Source organism: Hypanus sabinus, chromosome 7 (genome assembly GCF_030144855.1).
Source record: "Hypanus sabinus isolate sHypSab1 chromosome 7, sHypSab1.hap1, whole genome shotgun sequence".
In the NCBI taxonomy this organism is placed as follows: Eukaryota; Metazoa; Chordata; class Chondrichthyes; order Myliobatiformes; family Dasyatidae; genus Hypanus; species Hypanus sabinus.
This window is the reverse complement of record NC_082712.1, coordinates 170,673,646-170,695,332: the sequence shown is the minus strand read 5'-3', so window position 1 is coordinate 170,695,332 and position 21,687 is coordinate 170,673,646. Positions and strand designations below refer to the sequence as shown.

The 21,687-nt window shown below is 40.6% G+C and overlaps 1 protein-coding gene across 7 annotated transcripts in view; it reads left to right on the top strand.

Moving 5' to 3' along the window:
• The first annotated feature begins 362 nt into the window (after positions 1 to 362).
• The window catches only part of tcp11l1 (t-complex 11, testis-specific-like 1), a 55,029-nt gene continuing 33,704 nt past the window's right edge, over positions 363 to 21,687 (top strand). For 2 of the 7 annotated variants that reach the window (XR_009513358.1, XR_009513357.1), the window contains exons 1-8: positions 363 to 495; positions 3,874 to 5,173; positions 7,108 to 7,308; positions 8,700 to 8,832; positions 9,994 to 10,114; positions 15,074 to 15,294; positions 19,140 to 19,276; positions 21,342 to 21,529. Coding sequence is in view for 5 of the 7 variants with exons in the window: in XM_059976104.1 (XP_059832087.1) it covers positions 7,155 to 7,308; positions 8,700 to 8,832; positions 9,994 to 10,114; positions 15,074 to 15,294; positions 19,140 to 19,276; positions 21,342 to 21,529 (954 nt within the window). In the remaining 2 variants the exon portion in view is untranslated. Of the gene's footprint in view, positions 633 to 3,873; positions 5,174 to 7,107; positions 7,309 to 8,699; positions 8,833 to 9,993; positions 10,115 to 15,073; positions 15,295 to 19,139; positions 19,277 to 21,341; positions 21,530 to 21,687 lie in introns of all 7 variants that reach the window. The other 5 variants (XM_059976104.1, XM_059976105.1, XM_059976107.1 and 2 more) reach the window with 5 other exon arrangements.

Here is a 21,687-nt window from a genome sequence, read left to right as displayed (position 1 = left end):
ATGTAAAAGTGCTCAATGGTAGGGAGGGCTTGGCCTACCTTCTGTAGCCTTTTCCATTCCTTGTGTTTCAGGCACTGGTGAGTCCAAACCAGCCTGTGCTGCAATCAGTCAGGCTACTGGTTGGGTTTTTGGTGATTCATTCGGCCCAATTAATCAATTAACTCCGAACCTGTAAGACTGGAATATGGAAGGAAACCCACGCGTTATAACAGCAGCTGGAAATTAACCCTGGCCGCAGGCCATAGATTCGGCATAGTTTTTGGAAGAAAGAAATCGAAAAACAGGTTTGGGACAAAGGTAGAGATGATCCTTGCTTACTGTCCAAAGTTCCTCAAGCAGTTTGTTTTTAAATTCCAGCGTCTGCAGTCTCTCGGTGACAGATGACGTAATGGAACCCTTTGATGGCAACTACAGCTCCCATAACACCCAGCGGCGTATTTCCGGCTCATCATTTCCGTAAATAAACGGTCGCCAGCCGGCCGTTTCGGGCTGACGGTGAGTGGTCTGCGGGAGGTGGAGTAGGTGGCTGCCGGCCGAGCGAATAACGGCGCTCGGACGGATAGATTAATGACAACGGGCTGTGAGCTGGGCCTCGGCGGTATGGAGACGTGAGGCGGTGTAGCAAAGAGCGGGTGAGAGCGGTGGCGAACAGGGAGGAGGCCTGATGGGGTGGTGGTGGTCTCTGCTCATGGCCTGAGACCGGGCGTTGCACAGAACACGCTGCACACATTTAAACACAACGTATATGGGCCGATAGACAGGTGCATACAACTCTGCACATGTATATACAGCTATCCAGTACCTGCCAAGTACATATTGTATGATGTATATATCATCTGTTAGACTGTATGTAATAATCTATATATGCATATTTCTTTTCATCGTATATATGTGTCATAAACACACGCTATCCTATACAGTCTGTTATGATACATACATACATGCGGCACAGAAATGCCTACCACGCCCATGTTTGTTTCCATCCCCACTAATCCAATTTGCCCACTCTTTTGTGCCTTGCCTGTCTAAATCTTCGTTAAATGTAGTGATTGTGTCAGATCCTAAGTCCTCTAACAGCACATTCCAGATACCAGCCACTATCCCTGTAGGGGAAGAAAAGAAAACTTTTCTCTCAAATTCCTCTTATTACCAATTAAATCAAATTAAATTTCAATCGACATACACAGGGTGCTGGAGGAACTCAGCAGGACAGGCAGCATCTTTGGAAATGAATAAACAGTCGATGCTTCAGGTTGGGACCCTTCTTCAGGACAGATTAGACTGTTTATTCATTTCCATAGATGCTGCCTGACATTTTGTGTGTGTTTCTTTGGACTTTCAGCATCTGCAACTTGTGTTTTAAATTTCATTCAAATGACTTGTTGTTTTCCATTCTTCTACGTAATTCTTTCTTCTCTCCACAACAGTTTACTCTTAAACTTCAAACCCTTTCTCATATTTGATGCTCACACTATGGGAGAAAGATTTCTACTAATCTACCTTACATACCTTTTATAATTGTAAATACCACAATCAGGTCACCCCTCAGTTTCCGTTGTTCCAGAGAAAACAAATGTATCCTCTCCGATTGCCCCATAGATAAAGTCCTCCGGTCCAAGCAAGATTCTGGAGTATCTCCTCTGCACTGCCATTGTTGTGTTACGATGGGATTGTGCAGTGTTTAGTAAAGTTGCAATATAACAACTCAAACTTTTATTTTCTGTGCCCTGACTTATGAAGGCAAGGGTGTCATATGCTTTCCAAGGCCCCTGTGTTAAGCAACATTCCTTAGTGTCCTAATAGTTACAGTATATATCCTGCCCAGAACTCAGCAGGTCAGGCAGCATTTATGGGGAGGAATAAGCAGTCAAGGAAGTGTCTCGGTGTGAAACATCAACAGTTTATTCCCTTTCATAGTGCTGCCTGACCTGCTGAGTTCCTCCAGCTTTGTTTTTGTGTGTGTTGGATTTCCATCTGCAGAATCTCTTGTATTTACTATATATCCTACTCCTATCCTACCCAATGATTTGGAGTATGGTATTAATGGATTTGTGGCTAAATTTGCCAATTATACAAAGATAGATGGAGGAGTGGGTAGTGTTGAGGAAACAGAGTCTGCAGAGAGACTTAGATAGTTTATGGGAATGGACAAAGAAGTGGCAAATGAAATAGAATGTTGGAAAGTGTGTGGTCATGCACTTTGGTGGAAGAAATAAACGGGCAGACTATTATTTAGATGGGGAGAAAATTCAAAATGCAGAGATGCAAAGGGACTTGGGAGTCTTTGTGCAAGATACCCTAAAAGTTAATCTCCAGGTTGAGTTGGTTGTGAAGAAGGTGAATGCAATGTTGGCATTCATTTCTAGAGGCATAGAATATAAGAGCAGGGATGTGATGTTGAGGCACTTGTGAAACCACACTTGGAGTATAGTGTGCAGTTTTGGGCTCCTTATTTTAGAAAGGATATACTGGCATTGGAGAGGGTTCAGAGAAGATTCACGAGAATGATTCCAGGAATGAAAGGGTTACTGTATGAGGAACGTCTGGCAGCTCTTGGTCTGTATTCCCTGGAGTTCAGGAGAATGAGGGGGGATCTCATAGAAACATTCCAAATGTTAAAAGGCCTGAACAGATTAGATATGGCCAAGTTATTTACCATGGTAGGGTATTCTAGGACAAGAGGGCACGACTTCAGGACGTCCTTTTAGAACTGAGATGCAGAGAAATTACTTCAGTCAGAGGGTGGTACATCTATGGAACTTGTTGCCACGAGTGGCTGTGGAGACCAAGTCATTGGGTGCATTTAAGGCAGAGATAGATAGGTTCTTGATTAGCCAGGGCATCAAAGAGTTTGGGGTGAAAGCAGGGGAATGGGGATGACTTCTGCTCCTCTATCTTATGGTCGTATTTGGCTTCACCTTGCACTTGGGATTAAATTACAAATGCCTACATTCTGACATCTTTTCAACTTTATTCTGTAACTTTAGACAATCTAATTCATCATCCCACAACATCGTTCCATGTCAAGTTTATAAATCATACCTCCTACATTCACATTAATCCTACATTAATCTAAGTCATTAATATACACTTAGTGGCCTCTTTATTAGGTACCACTTGTAGCAAATAAAGTGGCCACTGAGTGTATGTTCATGGTCGTCGGCTGCTGTAACCCTTCCACTTCAAGTTTCGAAGTGTTGTGCATTTAGAAATGCTGTTCTGCACACCACTGTTGTAAAATGTGGTTTTCTGAGTTACTGTTGTCTTCCTGTCAGTTTGAACCAGCCTGCCTGTTCTCCTCTGACCTCTCATTTTCACCCACAGAACTGTCACTGACTGAATTTTATTTGTTTTGCTTTTTGCACCTTTCTATGTAAACTCTAGGGATTGTTGTGCATGAAAATACTAGGAAATCATCCCTTTCTGAGATATCAAATCATTTCATCTGTAACTAACAATCATTTCATGGTCACTTAGATCCCATTTCTTCCCCATCTGATATTTGGTCAGAACAACAACTGAACCTCTTGACCATGTCTGCATGCTTTTATGCATTGAGTTGCTGCCACATGATTGCTGGGATATTTGCATTAACAAACTGGTGTACCTAATAAAGTGGACACTGAGCGTATATTGCTTGTAGTGGATGAGGTAGATTCAGTTGTAGCATTGGAAATGCCACTGAAATGAAAGAAATTATAATGTTATGAGGACAGTGGGACTACGTTTGTATTGAAATGCTATGGATTTGACAGGTGAAATGGACCATGTTGTGTTTTGGTATGTTTTTTTGTTGCGTGTGTTATTATTTATATGTTTTGGGAGTTTCTCTGTGCCAGTAGCACTTTTAACTTGGCTTATATCCTACTCTAGAAAATTGAACATCTAGAGCAACTGTCCAATTGAGTACAGAGAGTGTGCTGTTCACATTAGACCTGTGGGATGAAGGATCCTTGGCTCTATTTCAGAGATAAGTAATGGACTAATTCCTAGCGTCTTGGCCTGTTGCTTATTTCTCTATCAAAATTCTAATGTAGATTCTGTTCTCACTTGGTGGTTTGTGAGATTTTGCTGTACACAAATGGATTGACATCTTCCTGTCATGATACCAATCGTTAAATGTAATATTTTTCATGTAGAAGTAACTTCGTATGGTTAACGACCAATTACCCTTTAACATCACCAAGCTACATAAACAGTAATGTATATCAACAGGGAACATTTAATTTTATAATGCAAAACTTCACACCAAACCTTAGAAGGGAATTTCTGAGTTGAGAGTTTAATTAGCCAAATGCACGGTTATCAGTAGCTGCAAAAGATGCGGCACATTACCATAGCAGTTGGCATAGAGCTTTACAGAGCCAGTGATCAAGCTTCAGTTCCCTCTGCTGTCTGTAAGGGGTTTGTACATTCTCCCCGTGACCACCTGGGTTTCCTCCGGGTGCTCCGGTTTTCTCCTCCATTCCAAAGACATACAGGTTAGTGTCAGTAAGTTGTTAACATGCAATCTTGGCACTGGAAGTATGGTGACACTTATAGGTTGCACTCAGCACATTTGATGCAAACAATACATTTCACTTTGTTCTTTGATGTACGCATGACAAATAATTCTAATTTTTAAAAAATTTAAAGATACAGTACAGAATAAGTTTTTCAAGCCACTCCCTAGCAACCCACTGATTTAATCCTAGCCTAATCATGACAATTTTCAATGACCAATTAACCCACTAAAAGCATATCTGTGAACTATGGGAGGAAAAATCCACACATTTCATGGGGTTGATGTACAACTTCTTACAGAGGACATCAGGATTGAACTCCAATGCCCTGATTTGTAATAGCGTTCTACTCACCACTACACCATCCTGGCACCCAATCTTTAAAAGAAATCTGGATGAGCTCGATGATAGTGTTAGAAGGACACAAGAATTGTAGGGCTGAAGGAGATTATGGCAATAGTAACCTTACACAGATGGGCAGTCACTTAGCTGACTATCTTTTCACTGAAGAAATGATGCCTTCCTACTGAATATTTGCTGCATTTTCTCTCTGTCTTTCAGATTTCCACAATCCGTGGTACTTTGCATGTATACATGAGAAGATTCTTGATAAGTGTACTTCCATCTCAATGAGAAAAGAAGCAGTGCTGGATCCAGGGGAATGAAGTCCGGCAAGTGCTGCATGCTTTACTGCAGAGCATTTGGGGATTGCTAATCACAATATTAAATTTAGAATAATAATAGAATATTATATAAGTCAATCAAGTGTTGTAGTGCTTAACTTGAAAAGGCCTAGCTTCCATAACAAAGTGAATTGGCAAGTAGAATGGAATCAAATATTGGTAGTCCAAGCAGTAACTGAACGACAAAAATCTTTTAACGAGGTGATGGACTCAGTATAAAAAAGGCACTGTTAGATGAAGGGCATATATAGCATCCAGGAGTTCCCTGGATGATAAAGATATTGAGATGAAAATGAGACAGAGGAGGTGGTAAAAATATAGTAGGGGTTTAAATGAAGGATAAAGGGAAGAGGCAAAGACAGACAGACAGACATACTTTATTGATGCTGAGGGAAATTGGGTTTCAATACAGCCACACCAACCAAGAATAGTGAAATATAGCAATGTAAAACCATAAATAATTAAATAATAATAAGTTAATCATGCCAAGTGGAAATAAGTCCAGGACTAGCCTATTGGCTCAGGGTGTCTGACACTCCGAGGGAGGAGTTGTAAAGTTTGATGGCCACAGGTAGGAATGACTTCCTGTGACGCTCAGTGTTACATTTCGGTGGAATGAGTCTGTGGCTGAATGTACTCCTGTGCCTAACAAGTACATTATGGAGTGGATGGGAGTCATTGTCCAAGATGGCATGCAACTTGGACGGCATCCTCTTTTCAGACACCACCGTCAGAGAGTCCAGTTCCACCCCCACAACATCACTGGCCTTGCAAATGAGTTTGTTGATTCTGTCGGTGTCTGCTGCCCCAGCACACACCAGCAAACATGATAGCACTGGCTACCACAGCCTCGTAGAACATCCTCAGCATCATCCGGCAGATATTAAAGGATCTCAGTCTCCTCAGGAAATAGAGACGGCTCTGACCCTTCTTTAGATAGCCTCAGTGTTCTTTGACCAGTCCAGTTTATTGTCCGTTCGTATCCCCAGGTATTTGTAATCCTCCACTATGTCCACACTGATCCCAAAGAAGAAATGAGAGTAGACCAGTAGCATACATAAAACATAGCCCAGAAGTCTTTCATGAACATACAATTAGTAAAATATTGGTGAATATAGGAAATAAAAGCAGGAGCCTGTCATGCCTGCATCACTCTTCTTTCAGAGCATGTCTGACCTTTTACCTCAGTTTCCTGCTCTAATCCTATAAACTTTGATTGGTATAACATACACCAATCTATTCAGTGACTGAATCTCTGCAGAATTCTCTTGGAGAATTCTAAACATTCGCTTTCTCTGGGGAAATATTTATGAAGCCAATTAGGATTCATAAAGGGTAGCTTCTGATGGCAGAAGGCATGCCTTTCATCTTTCATCTGTCTTCACTTGTTGCTATGGTAATGATGGTGAATAGGTTAAAAATAGAAGTTTAACAGTTCTCAGATTAGAAAAGTTATTCAACTGAGACTGGCCCACTGGCACAGATAGTAGAGTTACTGCCTCACTCCACCAGAAGCTTAGGCTCACTCCGGTGCTGTCTGTACAGAATTTGTGCATTCTCCCTGTGACTGCATGGGGTTCCCTTGGTGCTCCATCATCCTGTGCCATTTCTGTAATTGCAATTGTAATTTCCTGTTAAATTATGACTCATTTGCAAAAGTATAGTTGGAAATTTTTTAAAAGGTTATTATTACACAACTTATTGAAAAATTTTTGCAACCATTTTGGGTGAGCCTATGAAAATTAAGTTTTATGACATTGGTAATCATATCACTGAAATAGTTCGCAATTCCAATTGGTTAATTTCATGGATACCAAAGGAATCTCATTTCTGTGTGGAATATCTCACTGGGGATTTTTGTAAGTCCCCAATGCCAAGCAGAAATTAAAATCAGCAGAGCTCAAGGCCACTGTCTTTTACAGGTTCAAAGTCAAAAAGCTGTGTGGAGTATAGTTGAAGCACTTCAAACATGCCAAAGGAGCCAGAGAAACCACAAGAAGGTGATGGGGAAGAAAAACCCATGAGTACACATCATAGCAGGCAGGATGATTCAGAAGCTGAAAATGTACATCATCAAATAAGCCAAGACACTGAAATCTCCCACAGAGAAGGCACTGTTCGTTGTAAGTTTGTAATTATACATCTTCATATGCCCAAGCGCAGGATCAGAGTTATGAAATGTGGCAAAATTATTGATGTGATTTGTTATGATGTATTTCACTTCTCTCTTTGTGAACTGCTCTGCAAATTCCAAAGTACTAACTCAGAAATTCTTTTTCTTCATAGCCCGCCACCCCAATAGGTCATAAGCGGCCGATAGCGGCTTGTCAGAGTCCTCTCTCCTGGGCCCATCTTTCAAATTGTTCCCAACTGTAACCCATCTTTGAAAATCTTTTGTCTCTCAAAGATGAGCTTCTGTTGGTGTTCCTGTATTTCTGGGTTATTAGAGGATGAGGTTGCTAGCCCAATGCTGAACCTTCTTCTCTCAGCAAGGTTTGGGACTGTCCATAGCAGAGTTAATAGAAATAGCTACATTAAAAGATTTATTAAGATCAATGGTGTATTGTATCACTTCGGATTCTGAACCACAAAGAGGAAAATGCTTAATCATCTTATAGGAGTAACGTGATTTATGATTTGTACAGGCAGATCAGCGGTGCCATTTAAAAACTCAATTTAAAAATTGCAAATTGCCTGTAGTTTTGATAATTACACAATAATTGAAAATCAATAATTTATATTTTTTGCAATTAGCGTTTTGTGCTTTTGTTTCTTAATATTGTAAAATATTTTTTTAAATTACTGATTTCATTAGTTTTTAATATTTCTGAATGCCAGAGGTAGCAAGGGTTTTCCTCTCTCATGCACATGCCCTAGCCATTCTGCGGTGACAGTGGCAGCACCTTAGTAATGAAGATTCAGGAAGTCTTCATGAGAGAATTCTCACTGAAGATTCAGACAATGCATGTGCCGGCAACTTAGATATATATATAAAAACAAGGCAGTGTTTTTTAACAGTGAATAATACATATTGTAATGGGGGGGATAACATTGAAATAACAATGTGGTAATGCTGGAATAAATTGTAGTTTATATATTTTAATGAGTACATTCTCTTTACATTTAATTGACTGTTTAATAGAATTGTCAATCCTCAGCTAGGATATGAGAATGTTCCAATCATAAACATTTAATAATGGAATGCTTATAATATTTAATTCACACTTCTTATTAAAAGGATTTCTGTGCAAGGGGAGACAAACTATATGGTTATATGGTTGTCCATCTGATTCAGATTTGGTTAGATGTTTAATTAACAGAACTGACTTTTATTCTGCTGATTTCTAAAATTCAGTGATTGATTCTTGTTTCAGATAGTCACATCAGATCTGACCTTGAAATCCAGTACTGAGAAGTGATGTTAGTGCCGGCTATCATCCTGCACATTTATGCAAAGGTCAAGGATATATTGAAGTATGAACGTGTCATGACATAATTTTTCTTGTGATTCCAGCTGTTTCTCCTAGCCTGGCATCTGTAGAGGAGCTAATTGAGACAGAAAAGGGCATTTATAACATGGCTCTAGCCCATGAGATAGTAGTTAATGAAAGCTTTGAAATCAAAAAGCGAGACCTACCAGAGAACAGGTATGTTTCTTGAACAGAATGGTAGTGTTTATTGTTTTAGCTTTTGAACCTTTGTACTTTTTATTCTCGTTAATACGTCTGTTGCTTTGCAGTCAAGATCAGATTCTGATCCTTCATTTGATCTCAATGCTAAATGCCAATATCTTTATTTGCCTTAGTGAAATCAGTCAAAGCTTAGTTCTGGGCAAGCTGAGCTTTTCTCTTTGTAGGTCACTGTGACTTAATTTCTAAGTTCACATATTATCCTTTTGCCTCACTTGCCCTGTCACGCACAACCTGGTTCATTCATGGAAGGCTGTGTTTTATCTACTCTAGCCTCAACAGTTTCCTCCAGTTCTGCAAAATCATTTTGAAACCTAAGTCAACCTGAATCTGAGGGACTGCCTATGATAGAAGAGACCTGGACTCTCTTTCTATATTAAAGAGATTATAAAAGTCTGCAAAAGGGACAGATAGATGAGTAGCTTTTGTAATTAATTAATCAAGATAGCCTTTAATATAGAACTTGGAGAATAAGTTCCTTAAGCTTGCCATAGCCAGGGTGTGGTTGTGAGGATAAGCTCCCACTATCTGTATGGTCTCTGACCAGTCCGGATCCTGGCCTTCATGTGTGGCTTAGCTACTAAGCCTGGTGGAATTATTTCTACAGACAGGAGAACGGGTAAAGGTGGGTTACTGCTGCTTTAAGATCCACTGCTTTGGGCAGAAAGGGCTTGTCAGCTGTGGTTGGCTGCACACCTAGGAGAATGAAAACTTTGATGTCAGACCTTCACTGCCTTGCAGCTATACCCACTCATGAGGAAGACTGGGATTAAATCCCAAGGAAAAACCCAGAGTTGGTGTCCCTAGGGCAGTCCTACGTTGAGTTCAGTGCTGGCAACACTTGTGATGCTGCTGATGCCAAACTGTGTCGGTCTCTGCCTTTCCTTTGGATTCATCAGCTGCGCGGAGAGGGGGAGTCTGCTGCATGGATAACACATATTGCACTGCCGTGGCTTGTATAGGCAGCTAGGACGCAACATTCGTGGTCGACCCTGATCAATGGAGGGTCCACAGTAGAATAACAGCATCAAAAATGACACCTATGGTACATAAAAATATTTGTGCTTTGAAGTTAAGAGTGACTGTATAACTAATCTACAATTGGCGACATGTCAACAGTTTTCAGAAGACAATTGAAGGAATTGTGAAGAAAGCTTTTTGGGATTGTTTAGAAGCTCAGCTAAATGAGGATCCACCAGTTTACGACCATGCAATCAAGCTTCTAGGTGAGATTAAAGAGGTAAGATATCTTCAGGATTATTGTGGACCCCCACCAGATCCCCCATCCGATTTCATTTGAAGACTCTAATTCCTTTGTTTAATATTTTATTTGGAAATAGTTAGTTACAGCAGTCCCATCAACAGTCATGAGGAGATGGTGATGGTGGGCTGTTTTAGAACACAGAACATTATAGCACAGTACAGACTCTTCAGCCCATGATGTGCCAAATTCCCATCTCCAGAAGATAACATATTCTACATTAAGCTATTGAAACCTATCAAATTTTGAAAGACCACTATGGAGTGGGTGTGGAGAGGATGTTTCCTGTAGTGGGGCTGTCTAAGAACAGAAGATAAAGCCTGAGGATAGAGGGACAACCATTTAGAACAGACATGAGTTATTTCTGTAGCTGGAGGATGGTGAATCTGTGGAATTCATTGCCACAGACAGCTGTGGAAAGCAAATCATTGGATATATTTAAAGCAGTTCTTGATTAGTCATAGCATCGAAGGTTACGGGTAGAAGGCAGGAGAATGGGGTTGAGAGGAGTGTCAAATCAGCCATGATGGGATGATGGAGCGGATTCGATCAGCCGAATGGCCTAATTCTGCTCTTTTGTCTTATGGTCTAAGTATCACTCCAGTGCAAAAGTGAGTTAGCAGATTTTTTTTCTCATACTCCAGTAGGAAATCAGCTGGGTTTTTTGAAACAATTGGTAGACGTTACTGTGTTCTCACTAAACTTCCAAATTTCACAAGCTGCTGCAATGGAAGCTGAACACTCCGGCTCTCTTGTCTGATACCATCATTGTGTTGGTAGTGATGCTGTAAGGTTAGTGATTGAATTTCCTGCTGTATATTGGTCACTTTCTCACTTGCAAATAGTTTAATGCTTTAATACGGAATAGCAAGCAGTCCACAGATTCCTACCAGTACTTGGTTGTAACCATACAGTATGTGTGGCCTAATACACAGCCTACCCTGCCTTCTGGAGGTAGAATCTGGAGTGAGGTAGAGAAGCAGAGATGAGAGGTAGCTTGCACACCAAGCAATAGCCATTATTGTAAGCTTTTTAAAAACACTTGTCATGATAATCATACATTTAAATATTGTTAGAACTGTACAAGTGAGTGTATGATTTATAAATCATTGTAATTAAATTTATCATAATCATATAATTTAGAAAAAAAGTTGATTCATGTCCATCTTCTGTCCAGACTGGTATTCACTGCATCACCCAAGTTGTTGTACTTAACACTTAAGAGTAAATAGATTATTGAATTTTGTTGACTATCTTTGTAATGTAATTTTTATCTATCCACAAGTGTCTATAAGATCGAGAGTATTTTGAATATTAAATTGAACAGCTTGCATACTCACTTCTGTTTTATTGCAGCAGTACGAAATGCAGGAAATATATTTAACTTTATTACCATGGTGTGGCTACTTGAGTAGTATAAAAGCCACAGTCATCCAGCACAGAAACATGTCCATGCTGCCCACCGTACAGGTTTAATTGCTATTCAACCATACAAATGTAAGCAGCCAAACAAAGCAGCAATCCTCCAAGGCCAAGGTTCAAAAGCTCAAAGTACATTTAATATCAAAGTATGTATGCTATCTACAACCTTGAGATTTGTCTCCTTACAGACAGCCACAAAACAAAGAAATCCAATAGAGCCCATTTTTAAAAAAAGACCATCATACATGCAGTATGCAGAAAAAAAACCCAAATTGTGTAAACAATAAAAGTAAGCAAATAACATTCAGTACTGAAGTTCACAAAAGTGTGTCTACAGACACAAAGCCTGCAGCCAATTCAGGAGCCCATTAGTTACAGGTCACAGCCTCAGTTCTGTGCAGAGACCAGTAAACCTCATGTAGCAGCGAGCTGAACTGGCCTGTCCTTTGCCTCTGGCCCTGACACCCTGACCTTTTCAATGTGGCACAGTGCTTAAACTTTACAAACCTCTAGTTATTCCTTGCTCTCGGACCTGAACCCTGCCACTTCATTACGTACCCCATCATCTCGATTCAGCCCTTATCCAATCTTTCCAATTCAGCTCGGTCTAAGGCCTGGGCTCCATCTCCATTTGCCTTGCCTTGGAATCCAAATCCACTGCAGCCATGGCCAAATATTAGCTCATTCCCACTCTCGTGCCCAGGCCAAGCCACTTCAATTTGGCCCATGCACACCACGTTTCAACCATCCTGCACCTTTGAAACTTCAGTTAACACAGCAAAAATGCTAGGTTGTACAGGCGGTTTAAAAGCTCAACTCTGAATGGAAGTTGCAGGTTATTGTTTACAGTGATCATTTACCAGAAAAAGTTTGATTAATGAAGTAGTTAGGAGTTTTAGCCGAAGTCCCTGAGTGTCATGGTCTGTAGACTGATTGTGCATGGGGTGTTCTGGAGCAGTATCTCAGCAAGAACAAGCATGCAACAGTTCCTTATCCTGCGCTAGTGCAGCTGCAAATGAACACAATCCAGCTTGTCTTCAATCAAGTGAACACTAGAGAGCAGCACAGATAGGAGAGGTCAGCCCACATTAATCTGGCGTTACTTGCATTATGTCTGTAGCTTTTGTTGCCGTGATGGCTCAGGTACTTAGCCAGATGTTTCTTAAGTGTTGTCGGAGTACCTGCTTCTACCACTTCTTAAGGCAGAGTATTCTGGACTGTGTAAGGAAAAAGAAATTCCCCTGCCCCCACCCCCCCAAAGATCCCCTCTAAGCTTCCACCTCTCACCTTAAACCTGTGCTCTCTGGTCTTCGATACCACCACCATGGGGGGGAAGAAAAACATTTTTACTATCAACCACACATAATTGTATATATTACCCCTATGCGGTCATCCCCAATTTTCTCTGTTCCAGGGAAAACAAATCTAACCTATCCAGTCTCTCCTTAAAAGCTCCTGCCTGTAAGGAGTTTGTACATAGTCCCCATGTCCGAGTGGGTTTCCTCCAGGTGCTCCAGTTTCCTTCCACATTCGAAAGATGTACAGGTTAGTAGGTTAATTGGTCACATGTATGTAATTGGGCATCATGGACCATTGGGCCAGAAGGGCATGTTACCATGCTGAATCTCCAATGAAATAAATTGTAGTACTCCAATCCTGGTGAATTCTCTTTGCTCCCTCTCCAGTACAGTCACATCCTTCATGTGAAGTTGGGGTTGAGGTTTACCTATATATTGACTATTCCTTTGATAGTAGTAGGCAACTGTTGATCCCAGAGGATCATGGGTTTGCGCCCATGGTGAACTGTGGCCGCTCCAGGGCACAAGCCTTGGTGGGAAGTTTTGAAGAACTGACTGTTGCCCATGTAGCAGGTTACCCCTCTCCACGTCACTGATGTAGTCCAGGGGAACAGCAAGTGCCGATACAGCTTGGCATCAGTGTCATCGCAGAGGTTGCTAGAGTGAAGTTGTAAACAACATCAAACTGCCTTAGGGACCCTGGCTCCAGATTTCTTCCTTGGGGTTTACTCCCGAAGTCTTTCCCGTGGGTGGGTATGGCTGGAAGGCAGCAGAGGTTTAAAATCAGTTTTCCTTCTCCTAGGTGGGTTGCCAACCAAGGCTGATGAGCCCCAACTGCCCAAAGCAATTGGTTTTGAGGCGCCAGTGGTCCACCTTTGCCCCTTCTCTTGGTAGTAGAAACAGTTCTGCTGGGCCTAGTAGCTAAGCCGCATGTGAAGGCCAAGAGTTGGACCTGATGTCAGAGGCTGTTAGAGATGCATGCCATTTGGAGCACTTTATAAGTTGTGGGAGCTTATCCCCACTACCACCCCTGGCTGTGACACCCTTAGGAACCATTCCCTTGATATTCCTTTACACATTGCTGTAGTCTTAATGATCAGAATCAGATTTGTTATCATTGACCTATGTTGAGAAATTTGTTTTGAGGCAGCAGTACAGTGGAAGACATAAAAAAAAGTTACTATACGTTACTAAAAACAAATAGTGCAAAAACAGAATAGCAAGATAGTGTTCATGGATCATTCTGAAATCTATTGGCAGAGGGAAGGAAACTGTTCCTAAAATTTTGAGTGTGTCTCTTCAGGCTCCTATACCACCTCCCTGATAGTAGTAATGAGAAGAGGGCATGTCTGGATGGAGAGTGCCCTGGATGCCACCTTTTGAAAATGTCCTCAATGGTGGTAAGATTGTGCCCATGATGGAGCTGACTGAGCTACTCCCTCTCCACCTTGTTTTGATCATTGACATCTCCATACCAGGCTGTGATCCAACTAACGGAATGCTCTCCATGGTACATCTGTAGAAATTTGTTAGCATCTTTGCTGCTATACAAAATTTCCTCAAATGTCTCATGAATTATAGCCATTAGAGTGTTGTCTTCATGATTGCATCAGTATGTTGGGCCCAGCATAGAGCTTCAGAGATGTTGACACTCAGGAACTTGAAGCTGCTCGCTCTTTCCATAGTTGACCCCTAAATGAGTACTGGTATGTGTTCCCTCAACTTCCCCTTCCTGAAATCCACAATCAATTTCCTTGATCTTGTGCTGACATTGATTGCAAAGTTGTTGTTGAGACACCACTCAACCAGCTGAGCTTTCTCATTACTGTACTCTTCCATGTTACCACCTGAAATTCTGCCAAAAACAGTTGTGTCATCAGTGAACTTATAAATAGTATCTGAGCTGTGCTAAGCCACACAACCTTAAGTGAAGAGATTAGAACAAGTGAAGAACCAGTGAGATTGCACCCGTTGTAGACCTACTGTAGTAGTAGGCAAATTTCAGAGGACTTTACTGTGGATGGCATGATTTATAAAACATTATGCTGGTAGCTAAAGGTGCCACTTGAACATGTAGATTTGTGCATAAATGGACCATGCCTGTGGTATACCCATGTCTTTTGGGAATATTTTGGGATAGATTGTTACATTCACTTTGGAACTGTTTGGATGTTGCTGATGTTTCCATCTAGTTTCTGATAGCACTGTTATCTTTTAGACTCTGCTCTCATTCTTGCTGCCTGGTCATACCAGGCTGAGGAACCAAATCAATGAAGTTCTGGATCTGGACCTCATAAAACAGGAGGCTGAGAACGGAGCATTGAACATCCCAAAGCTGGCTGAATTCATCATCGGGATGATGGGAACACTCTGCGCCCCTATCAGGGATGATGACATCAAGCTCCTCAGAGATGTCTCTGACGTGGTGCCACTATTCAGGCAAGATTATATACTAAGATTCAGTAATAACGTCTGAACTTCCTAGTGTATCTTGTTTTTATTTTGATTATTAGTAACAAAGTGAAATTTGCAATGTAATATATCATCCTTTCTACCTTTTTGTTCTTCTTCACTCTTCTCATAGTGAACCCCTCTCCCCCCGCCCACAAACATGAAAACTAAAAGTTGCTGCAATTGAGGAAGGAACTTAAGAACTTTCATTTATCTACCTATTCTGACAACTTAATCAACTATATAATATGGTCTCTTGTTTGATTAACTGTTGCAATCTGAACTACATTTGGCCAATGCATTATGGTCGTATGTTCATATACCAGAGTTAGACCATAGAACCACAAGGCATAGGATCAAGATTAGGCTATTTGGCCATTGAATCTGCTCTGCCAGTCAACATGGCTGATTTATTTTGTCATCCAGGAACTTAATTAACTTAATGCTTTGTTTTGATTTCTGGAAGGAAAGTAGGTGCAAAGTATTTTGGTTTATTGATTAGATTCTATTTCTGAAGCTATTACTTTTGATTTGTGCATGATTCTGCAAAAATTTGAAAGTGACACAAAACCTGGAAGTATTGGCAAAAATTGAGGAAGATTTTAACACCATAAGAGGCCATTATATAGCTGATGTTATGGAGAGACTTCGCTGTTGAAATTTAATGTCTAAATCTGTGAAGTGATGCAGTATGCCACTGAGGCAAAGTAGAAACAATAATGACTAACGGGACCACAGGAACAAAGAGACTTGGGCATGAGGACAGGTGTCCCCCGTTTTTCGAACATTCGCTTTACGACAACTTGCTGTTACGAAAGAGCTACATTAGTACTTGTTTTCGCTAACCAAAGAAGATTTTTGCTTTTACAAAGAAAAGACACCCGCTTTATACGTGTGTTTACCCTGAGAAAGACTACAATGACCGTAAAACTTTGTGCGGGCAGTTGTTTGCGTATGTGTGTACATGCGTATGCACATGTGTACCTGCCAATTTTTTTTACTCCAAATTGACTTTGCCCATTGTCTTCCCGATTTTGATAAGTTAAACTACACCTTACATACAATATTTCTACTTTATATAGGGTGTATATTTATCATATCATTCCTGCTTTTACTATATGTTAGTGTTATTTTAGGTTTTATGTGTTATTTGGTATGATTTGGTAGGTTATTTTTTGGGTCTGGGAATGCTCAATATTTTTTCCCATATAAATTAATGGCAATTGCTTCTTCGCCTTACGACATTCGGTTTATAAACGGTTTCATAGGAACGCTCTACCTTCGGATTGCGGGGGAAGCCTGTACGTCTGAAGATCTGAAGCAGTAAATACATAAAATGTAGCAATATATAAGAAATTGTGTCATTCTGCCAAGAAGGTTAAAGGTTATTTAATGTGTAGATAATTACCTTGATCATTGTAGGGCAGTTTGAGAAAATTATTGTGTAGAAGCGTTTGATGTCTCTGGCTTGTACTCACTGTAGTTTAGAAGAATGAATGGAGATCTCATTGAAATTGTTGAATAGTCTAGATCAGTGTTTCCTGAACTTTTTTAGCCCAACGCCCCCCAAAGCACTTTCATACTTGCCAACACCCCTTCCCAAAAGCACCTTTATACCAGCCAACGCCCCTCTTAGGCACAATGTACTTTCTGGCACCCCATTAGTGTAAAATCATGCCTACCATGTGCTAACATGAGAAAAATGATTCTGCTTTTTATTTGTCTTTAAACCTAGCTTACACAGTACCTGTGCACTGTACAGCAGCTTTGATATCAATGTGATCCATGAGCTTGATGGTTGTTAGCAATTGTTGAAATATCTGGTTAAGTTGTGACAGCAAAAACCTGAAGTTCCCACACATAACAAGCGGTTTCTGTTTTTTTTTTGTGTGAGTATGTGGTTCACTGCACTGAAACCTCTTTCAACAAGGTAGGAAGATGGAAATGCAATGAAGAGCAGTTTTGCTCTCTTCAAAGACCAGGAAGCTTTATATGCAAGCTCTGTTTTTTTTCTATCACCTTGCAAAGAAATGGGTTAATTACCCAGTCCAGAATTTCCAGAATGCTCAAATCCTTGAATTGTTCAGAAAATCCTTCTTCAGTGACTGTAGGTTTTAGCAGTACTCTTGCAAATCACTGTGAACAAGAGTGCCATACTTTCCACGCATTACAGAGAAAGTATGAGAACATTCTTCTCCCAATAGTTCCAATTTTCTGATAAAAGTAGACACCATATATTTTGCCTGGCAAACTCTAGCTGAGATTTCTTGTGAGTTTTTTTCAATGGTAGCTTTCTCTTTGCCATTGTCCCATAACGTTGTGACTGGTGAAACACCTAAACAAGCTTGGATGTGCACTGTCTCCCATCTCAGCCGCTGAAGCTTGTAGAGTTGTCATAGTTCTCTGGTGGCCTCCCTCACTAGTCCCCTTCTTGCACTGTCACTTAATTTTTGAGGATAGCCTGCTTTAGGCACATTTTCAGCTCTTCCATATTTTTTCCATTTCTTGATGATTGACTTGTACTGCAAGGGATATTCAATGATTTGGAAATTTTCTTGTATCCATCTCGTGACCTGTGCTTTTCAATAACCTTTCCATGGAGTTGCTTGTAGTTTTTGCCAGGATACTGACTCACCTGCAGTTGGACCTTCCAGATGCAGATGCATATTTACTACAATTAATTGAAACATGTTGTCTGCACACAGTGATCTCCATTTAACTAATTACGTGACTTCTAAAACCAGTTGGCTGCACCTGTGATGATTTGTTGTGTCATATTAAAGGGTGTGAATACTTACGCAATCAATTATTTTGTGTTTTATATTTGTAATTAATTTAGATCACTGTGGAGATCTGTTTTCACTTTGACATGAAAGAGTCGTTTTCTGTTGATCAGTGTCAAAAAAAGCCAAATTAAATCCACTGTGATTCAATGTTGTATAACAATATAACATAAAAACTTCAAAGGGTGTGAATACTTTTTATAGGCACTGTATACTTAACATGATGCTGTGACATCAGCACTGGACTCTGGAGAGAAGGTTCCCGAGTTCGAATCCAGTCGGGCTGCTCCCGGACGTGCTTTCCATCTGTGCCGGGTTGAGTGTCAAGCTCACAACTCGACCTTGTAAAAAAAAACATTGCACTGTGAAAAGGACGTGGGGGACCACTCACAGAATCTTTCCTCCAAGACAACCACTTGGAAAACAAAGTGATTGCTGAGGCTCTGGCAGAGTACGGCACACAAAAAAAATACTTAACATGCCGATGAGGCAGAGTGTGACAAGCTTTTGTGCACAGTTTAAATTCCTTTGTGAGCTAATAGCAAAAGATGTATACACACCCCCCCCCCCCCACCTATCTACCTTAGAGAGACGTTGGTTGAGAGCGATAATAAATCTGCCATGGTGGAACACATTGAATGGGCCGAATCGGCTAATTCTGGTCCTGTGCCTTATGGTCTTAGGCTGGCTTCATCAAATAAAACAGAGCTTTAATTGAACTTTTATAATCAATAGTTAAACCAGAGCTGGAATAAAAAGGATATGAATACCCTAGAGGGAGCATGGAAATTTACTAAAGCAATTCTCTTCACTCAGAGGTTTGGGAGAGTGTGGAATGGGGAGCCAGCGCAAGTGGTACATGCATGCTCGATTTTAGCACTTAAGATAAGTTTGGATGGTAGAGGTATGGTCCAGCTGCAGGTCGATGGGAGTAGGCTGTTTAATTGGTTCAGCATGGACTAGATGGGCTGAAGGGCCTGTTTCTGTGCTGTACTTTTCTGTGACTCAAAACAGCATGAGTTATTCTCAGCATGTATTCTCTATTGATAGGGAGATTTTTGCTGTGCTGGACTTAATGAAGCTCGACATGGTGAATGTTACCATTAGCCGCAGTCGACCACACTTAATGAAGCAGTCTGTTGATTACGAGCGAAAATGTTTCCAGGAATTCCTTGATAAGCAACGTGGTGAGAATGAAGAGTCATTTTATAGTCATATTACCTAGACAGTTTGATGTTTTTAGACTTCACTTGTTATCTATGTGTAACTAAAAAGAGATTTGCTTTATATGTCACATGTACGCTGAAACATCGAAAAGTACAGTGAAATGTGTCGTTTGCATTAACAGCCAACTCAGTTAGAGGATGTGCTGGAGGTAGTCTGCAACTGTCACCATACTTCTGGCACCAGCATAGCATGCCCTCAACTTACTAACCCTACCTTGTACATCTTTGAAATATGGGAGGAAACTGGAGCACCTGGGGAAATCAATTCAGTCATGGGGAGAATGTACAAACTCCTTACAGACAGCGGGTGCTAACCTCTACGCTACCTAAAGACTGAATTTACTAAAATGGAAGAATAACATAAACAGTGGTCACATCAGTAGAGAGAATATGGGTAAATCAGTTGATTTTGGTTATAACCGTGGTGTGCCTTTTTAGGTAGAATGTATCTTTCTTAATCCAGTTATGTTGTTTAAAAATATTCCTCACTAGTTCTCTATCTCAGTCAGTAACTAAAACCAGGATAAGTTAGTAATAATGGTGTGCTAAGATCATATGTTATTCTATTGACATTGCTTATAATATTGCTGAAGAAAAAAAATCCTATGTTTGTTAAAGTCTCTGACCTGATTTAATTTACTTTATATTTAACAGTTTGGTTTTATAGCTTAGAATCATTGAGTTATACAGCAAGGAAGGAGGCCCTTTGGCCCAACCCATCCCTGCTGACCAAATTGCTAGTTCCACATGCCTTCATTTGGCCTGTATCTCTCAGGTCCGCTTTATTTCTCTTCCTTCTTGCCTTAAATCTGCATCCTTTAGTTTTGGACTCCCCTACCCTAGGAAAAACACTGTGACCATTCACCTTGTCTCTGCCCTTTATGATGTTATATACACTCCTTATGTAAGGCCATCCCTCAGTCTCCTATTTTCCAGGCTAAAAACCACTGTCTATCCTGCCTCTCTTTGTAACTCAAGCCCTCCAACTACAGCCACATCCTTGCAAATCTTTTCTGCACTCTTTCCAGCTTAATGACATCTTTCTTTATAGCTCAGTGACCAGAACTGCACATAATTCCTTAACTGTGGTGCATCTAAAGGAAGCAATACAAGCTTTGTACATCCTGGCTTCTCAAGCACTGCGTTTTCTGATTTTAAATGAATTTATTTATATTGGATCTTTTATGACCTCTGAATATTTCAAAGCTTAGTAAGATCAGAAAGTATTTTTAAAGTACAACAGACTAATGTACTGTAAGCTTGCAAGAACAAAAATGTGGTAGTGTTCAGACTATTTATAAAACACTACAGCACAATACAGGCCCTTCAGCCCACAATGTTGTGCTAGATTTTTACCAACTAAAATCAATCTAACCCTTCCCTCCTATATAGTCTTCCATTTTTTTTCCTCTATCGTCCATCTGCTTAATTTAAGAGTTTCTTAAATGCCCCTAATGTATCTGCATCTACCAGCATCCCTGGCAGGGCATTCCATGCACCCACCACTTACTGTGTAAGGAATGTGCCTCTGACATCTCCCCTATACTTTCCTCCAATCATCATAAAATTATCCCCCACCCCCAGTATTAGTTACTTCCTCCCTAGGAAAAAAGCCTTTGGCTATCCACTTGATCGATGCTTCATCATCTTGTACATCCCTATCTAGCTACGCTCTATCCTCCTTTACTCCAAAGGGAAAAGTCCTAACTTGTTCAACCTATTCTCATTAGACAGTTTCTCTTTTCCAGGCAGCATCCTGGTAAATGTCCTTTGCACCCTCTCTAAAGCTTCTGCATCTTTCCCATAATAAGACCAGAACTGTCACAATTCTCATGCGGCCTAACCAGATTTATAGAGCTGTAACAAAATCAATGAAAATAGGAACACACTAATATTAACATTTTCCTTCCCTGACACTATCAATAGTGTAAAATTGTAAATTTCTTTAGTAAGACAACTTTATTGGAAATGTGAGATCCCCCCCTTGATTTTTTTTTTAAAGATTTGTTTTTCTTTTTTATCATAGGTTCACTGGAGATCACAACGGAGTGGCTGCAAGAGGCCGCGAGTGAAGTTCTGGGTTCTGATACTTCTGTGCTTGATGGAGCAACAGCTGCCGCAACCGAAGTTTCGGCTTTGGGCCCTTCCTTGGTATTAAATCATGCCTATGTTAAATTACTGAAATGGGATCACGGCAGCAGACTCTTCCCGGAGGTTCGTACCATTTCCTCACCTCGTATGTCCTGACAGGAACACAGAAAATAGTAGGTCATCAGGCCCTTCAATATGACGTTGTCAGATCTGTGCTGGCCTTAATTTCTAGTGTGTGTCATTTCTCTATACCTCGCTATTCTTCAATCTATCTAATATTT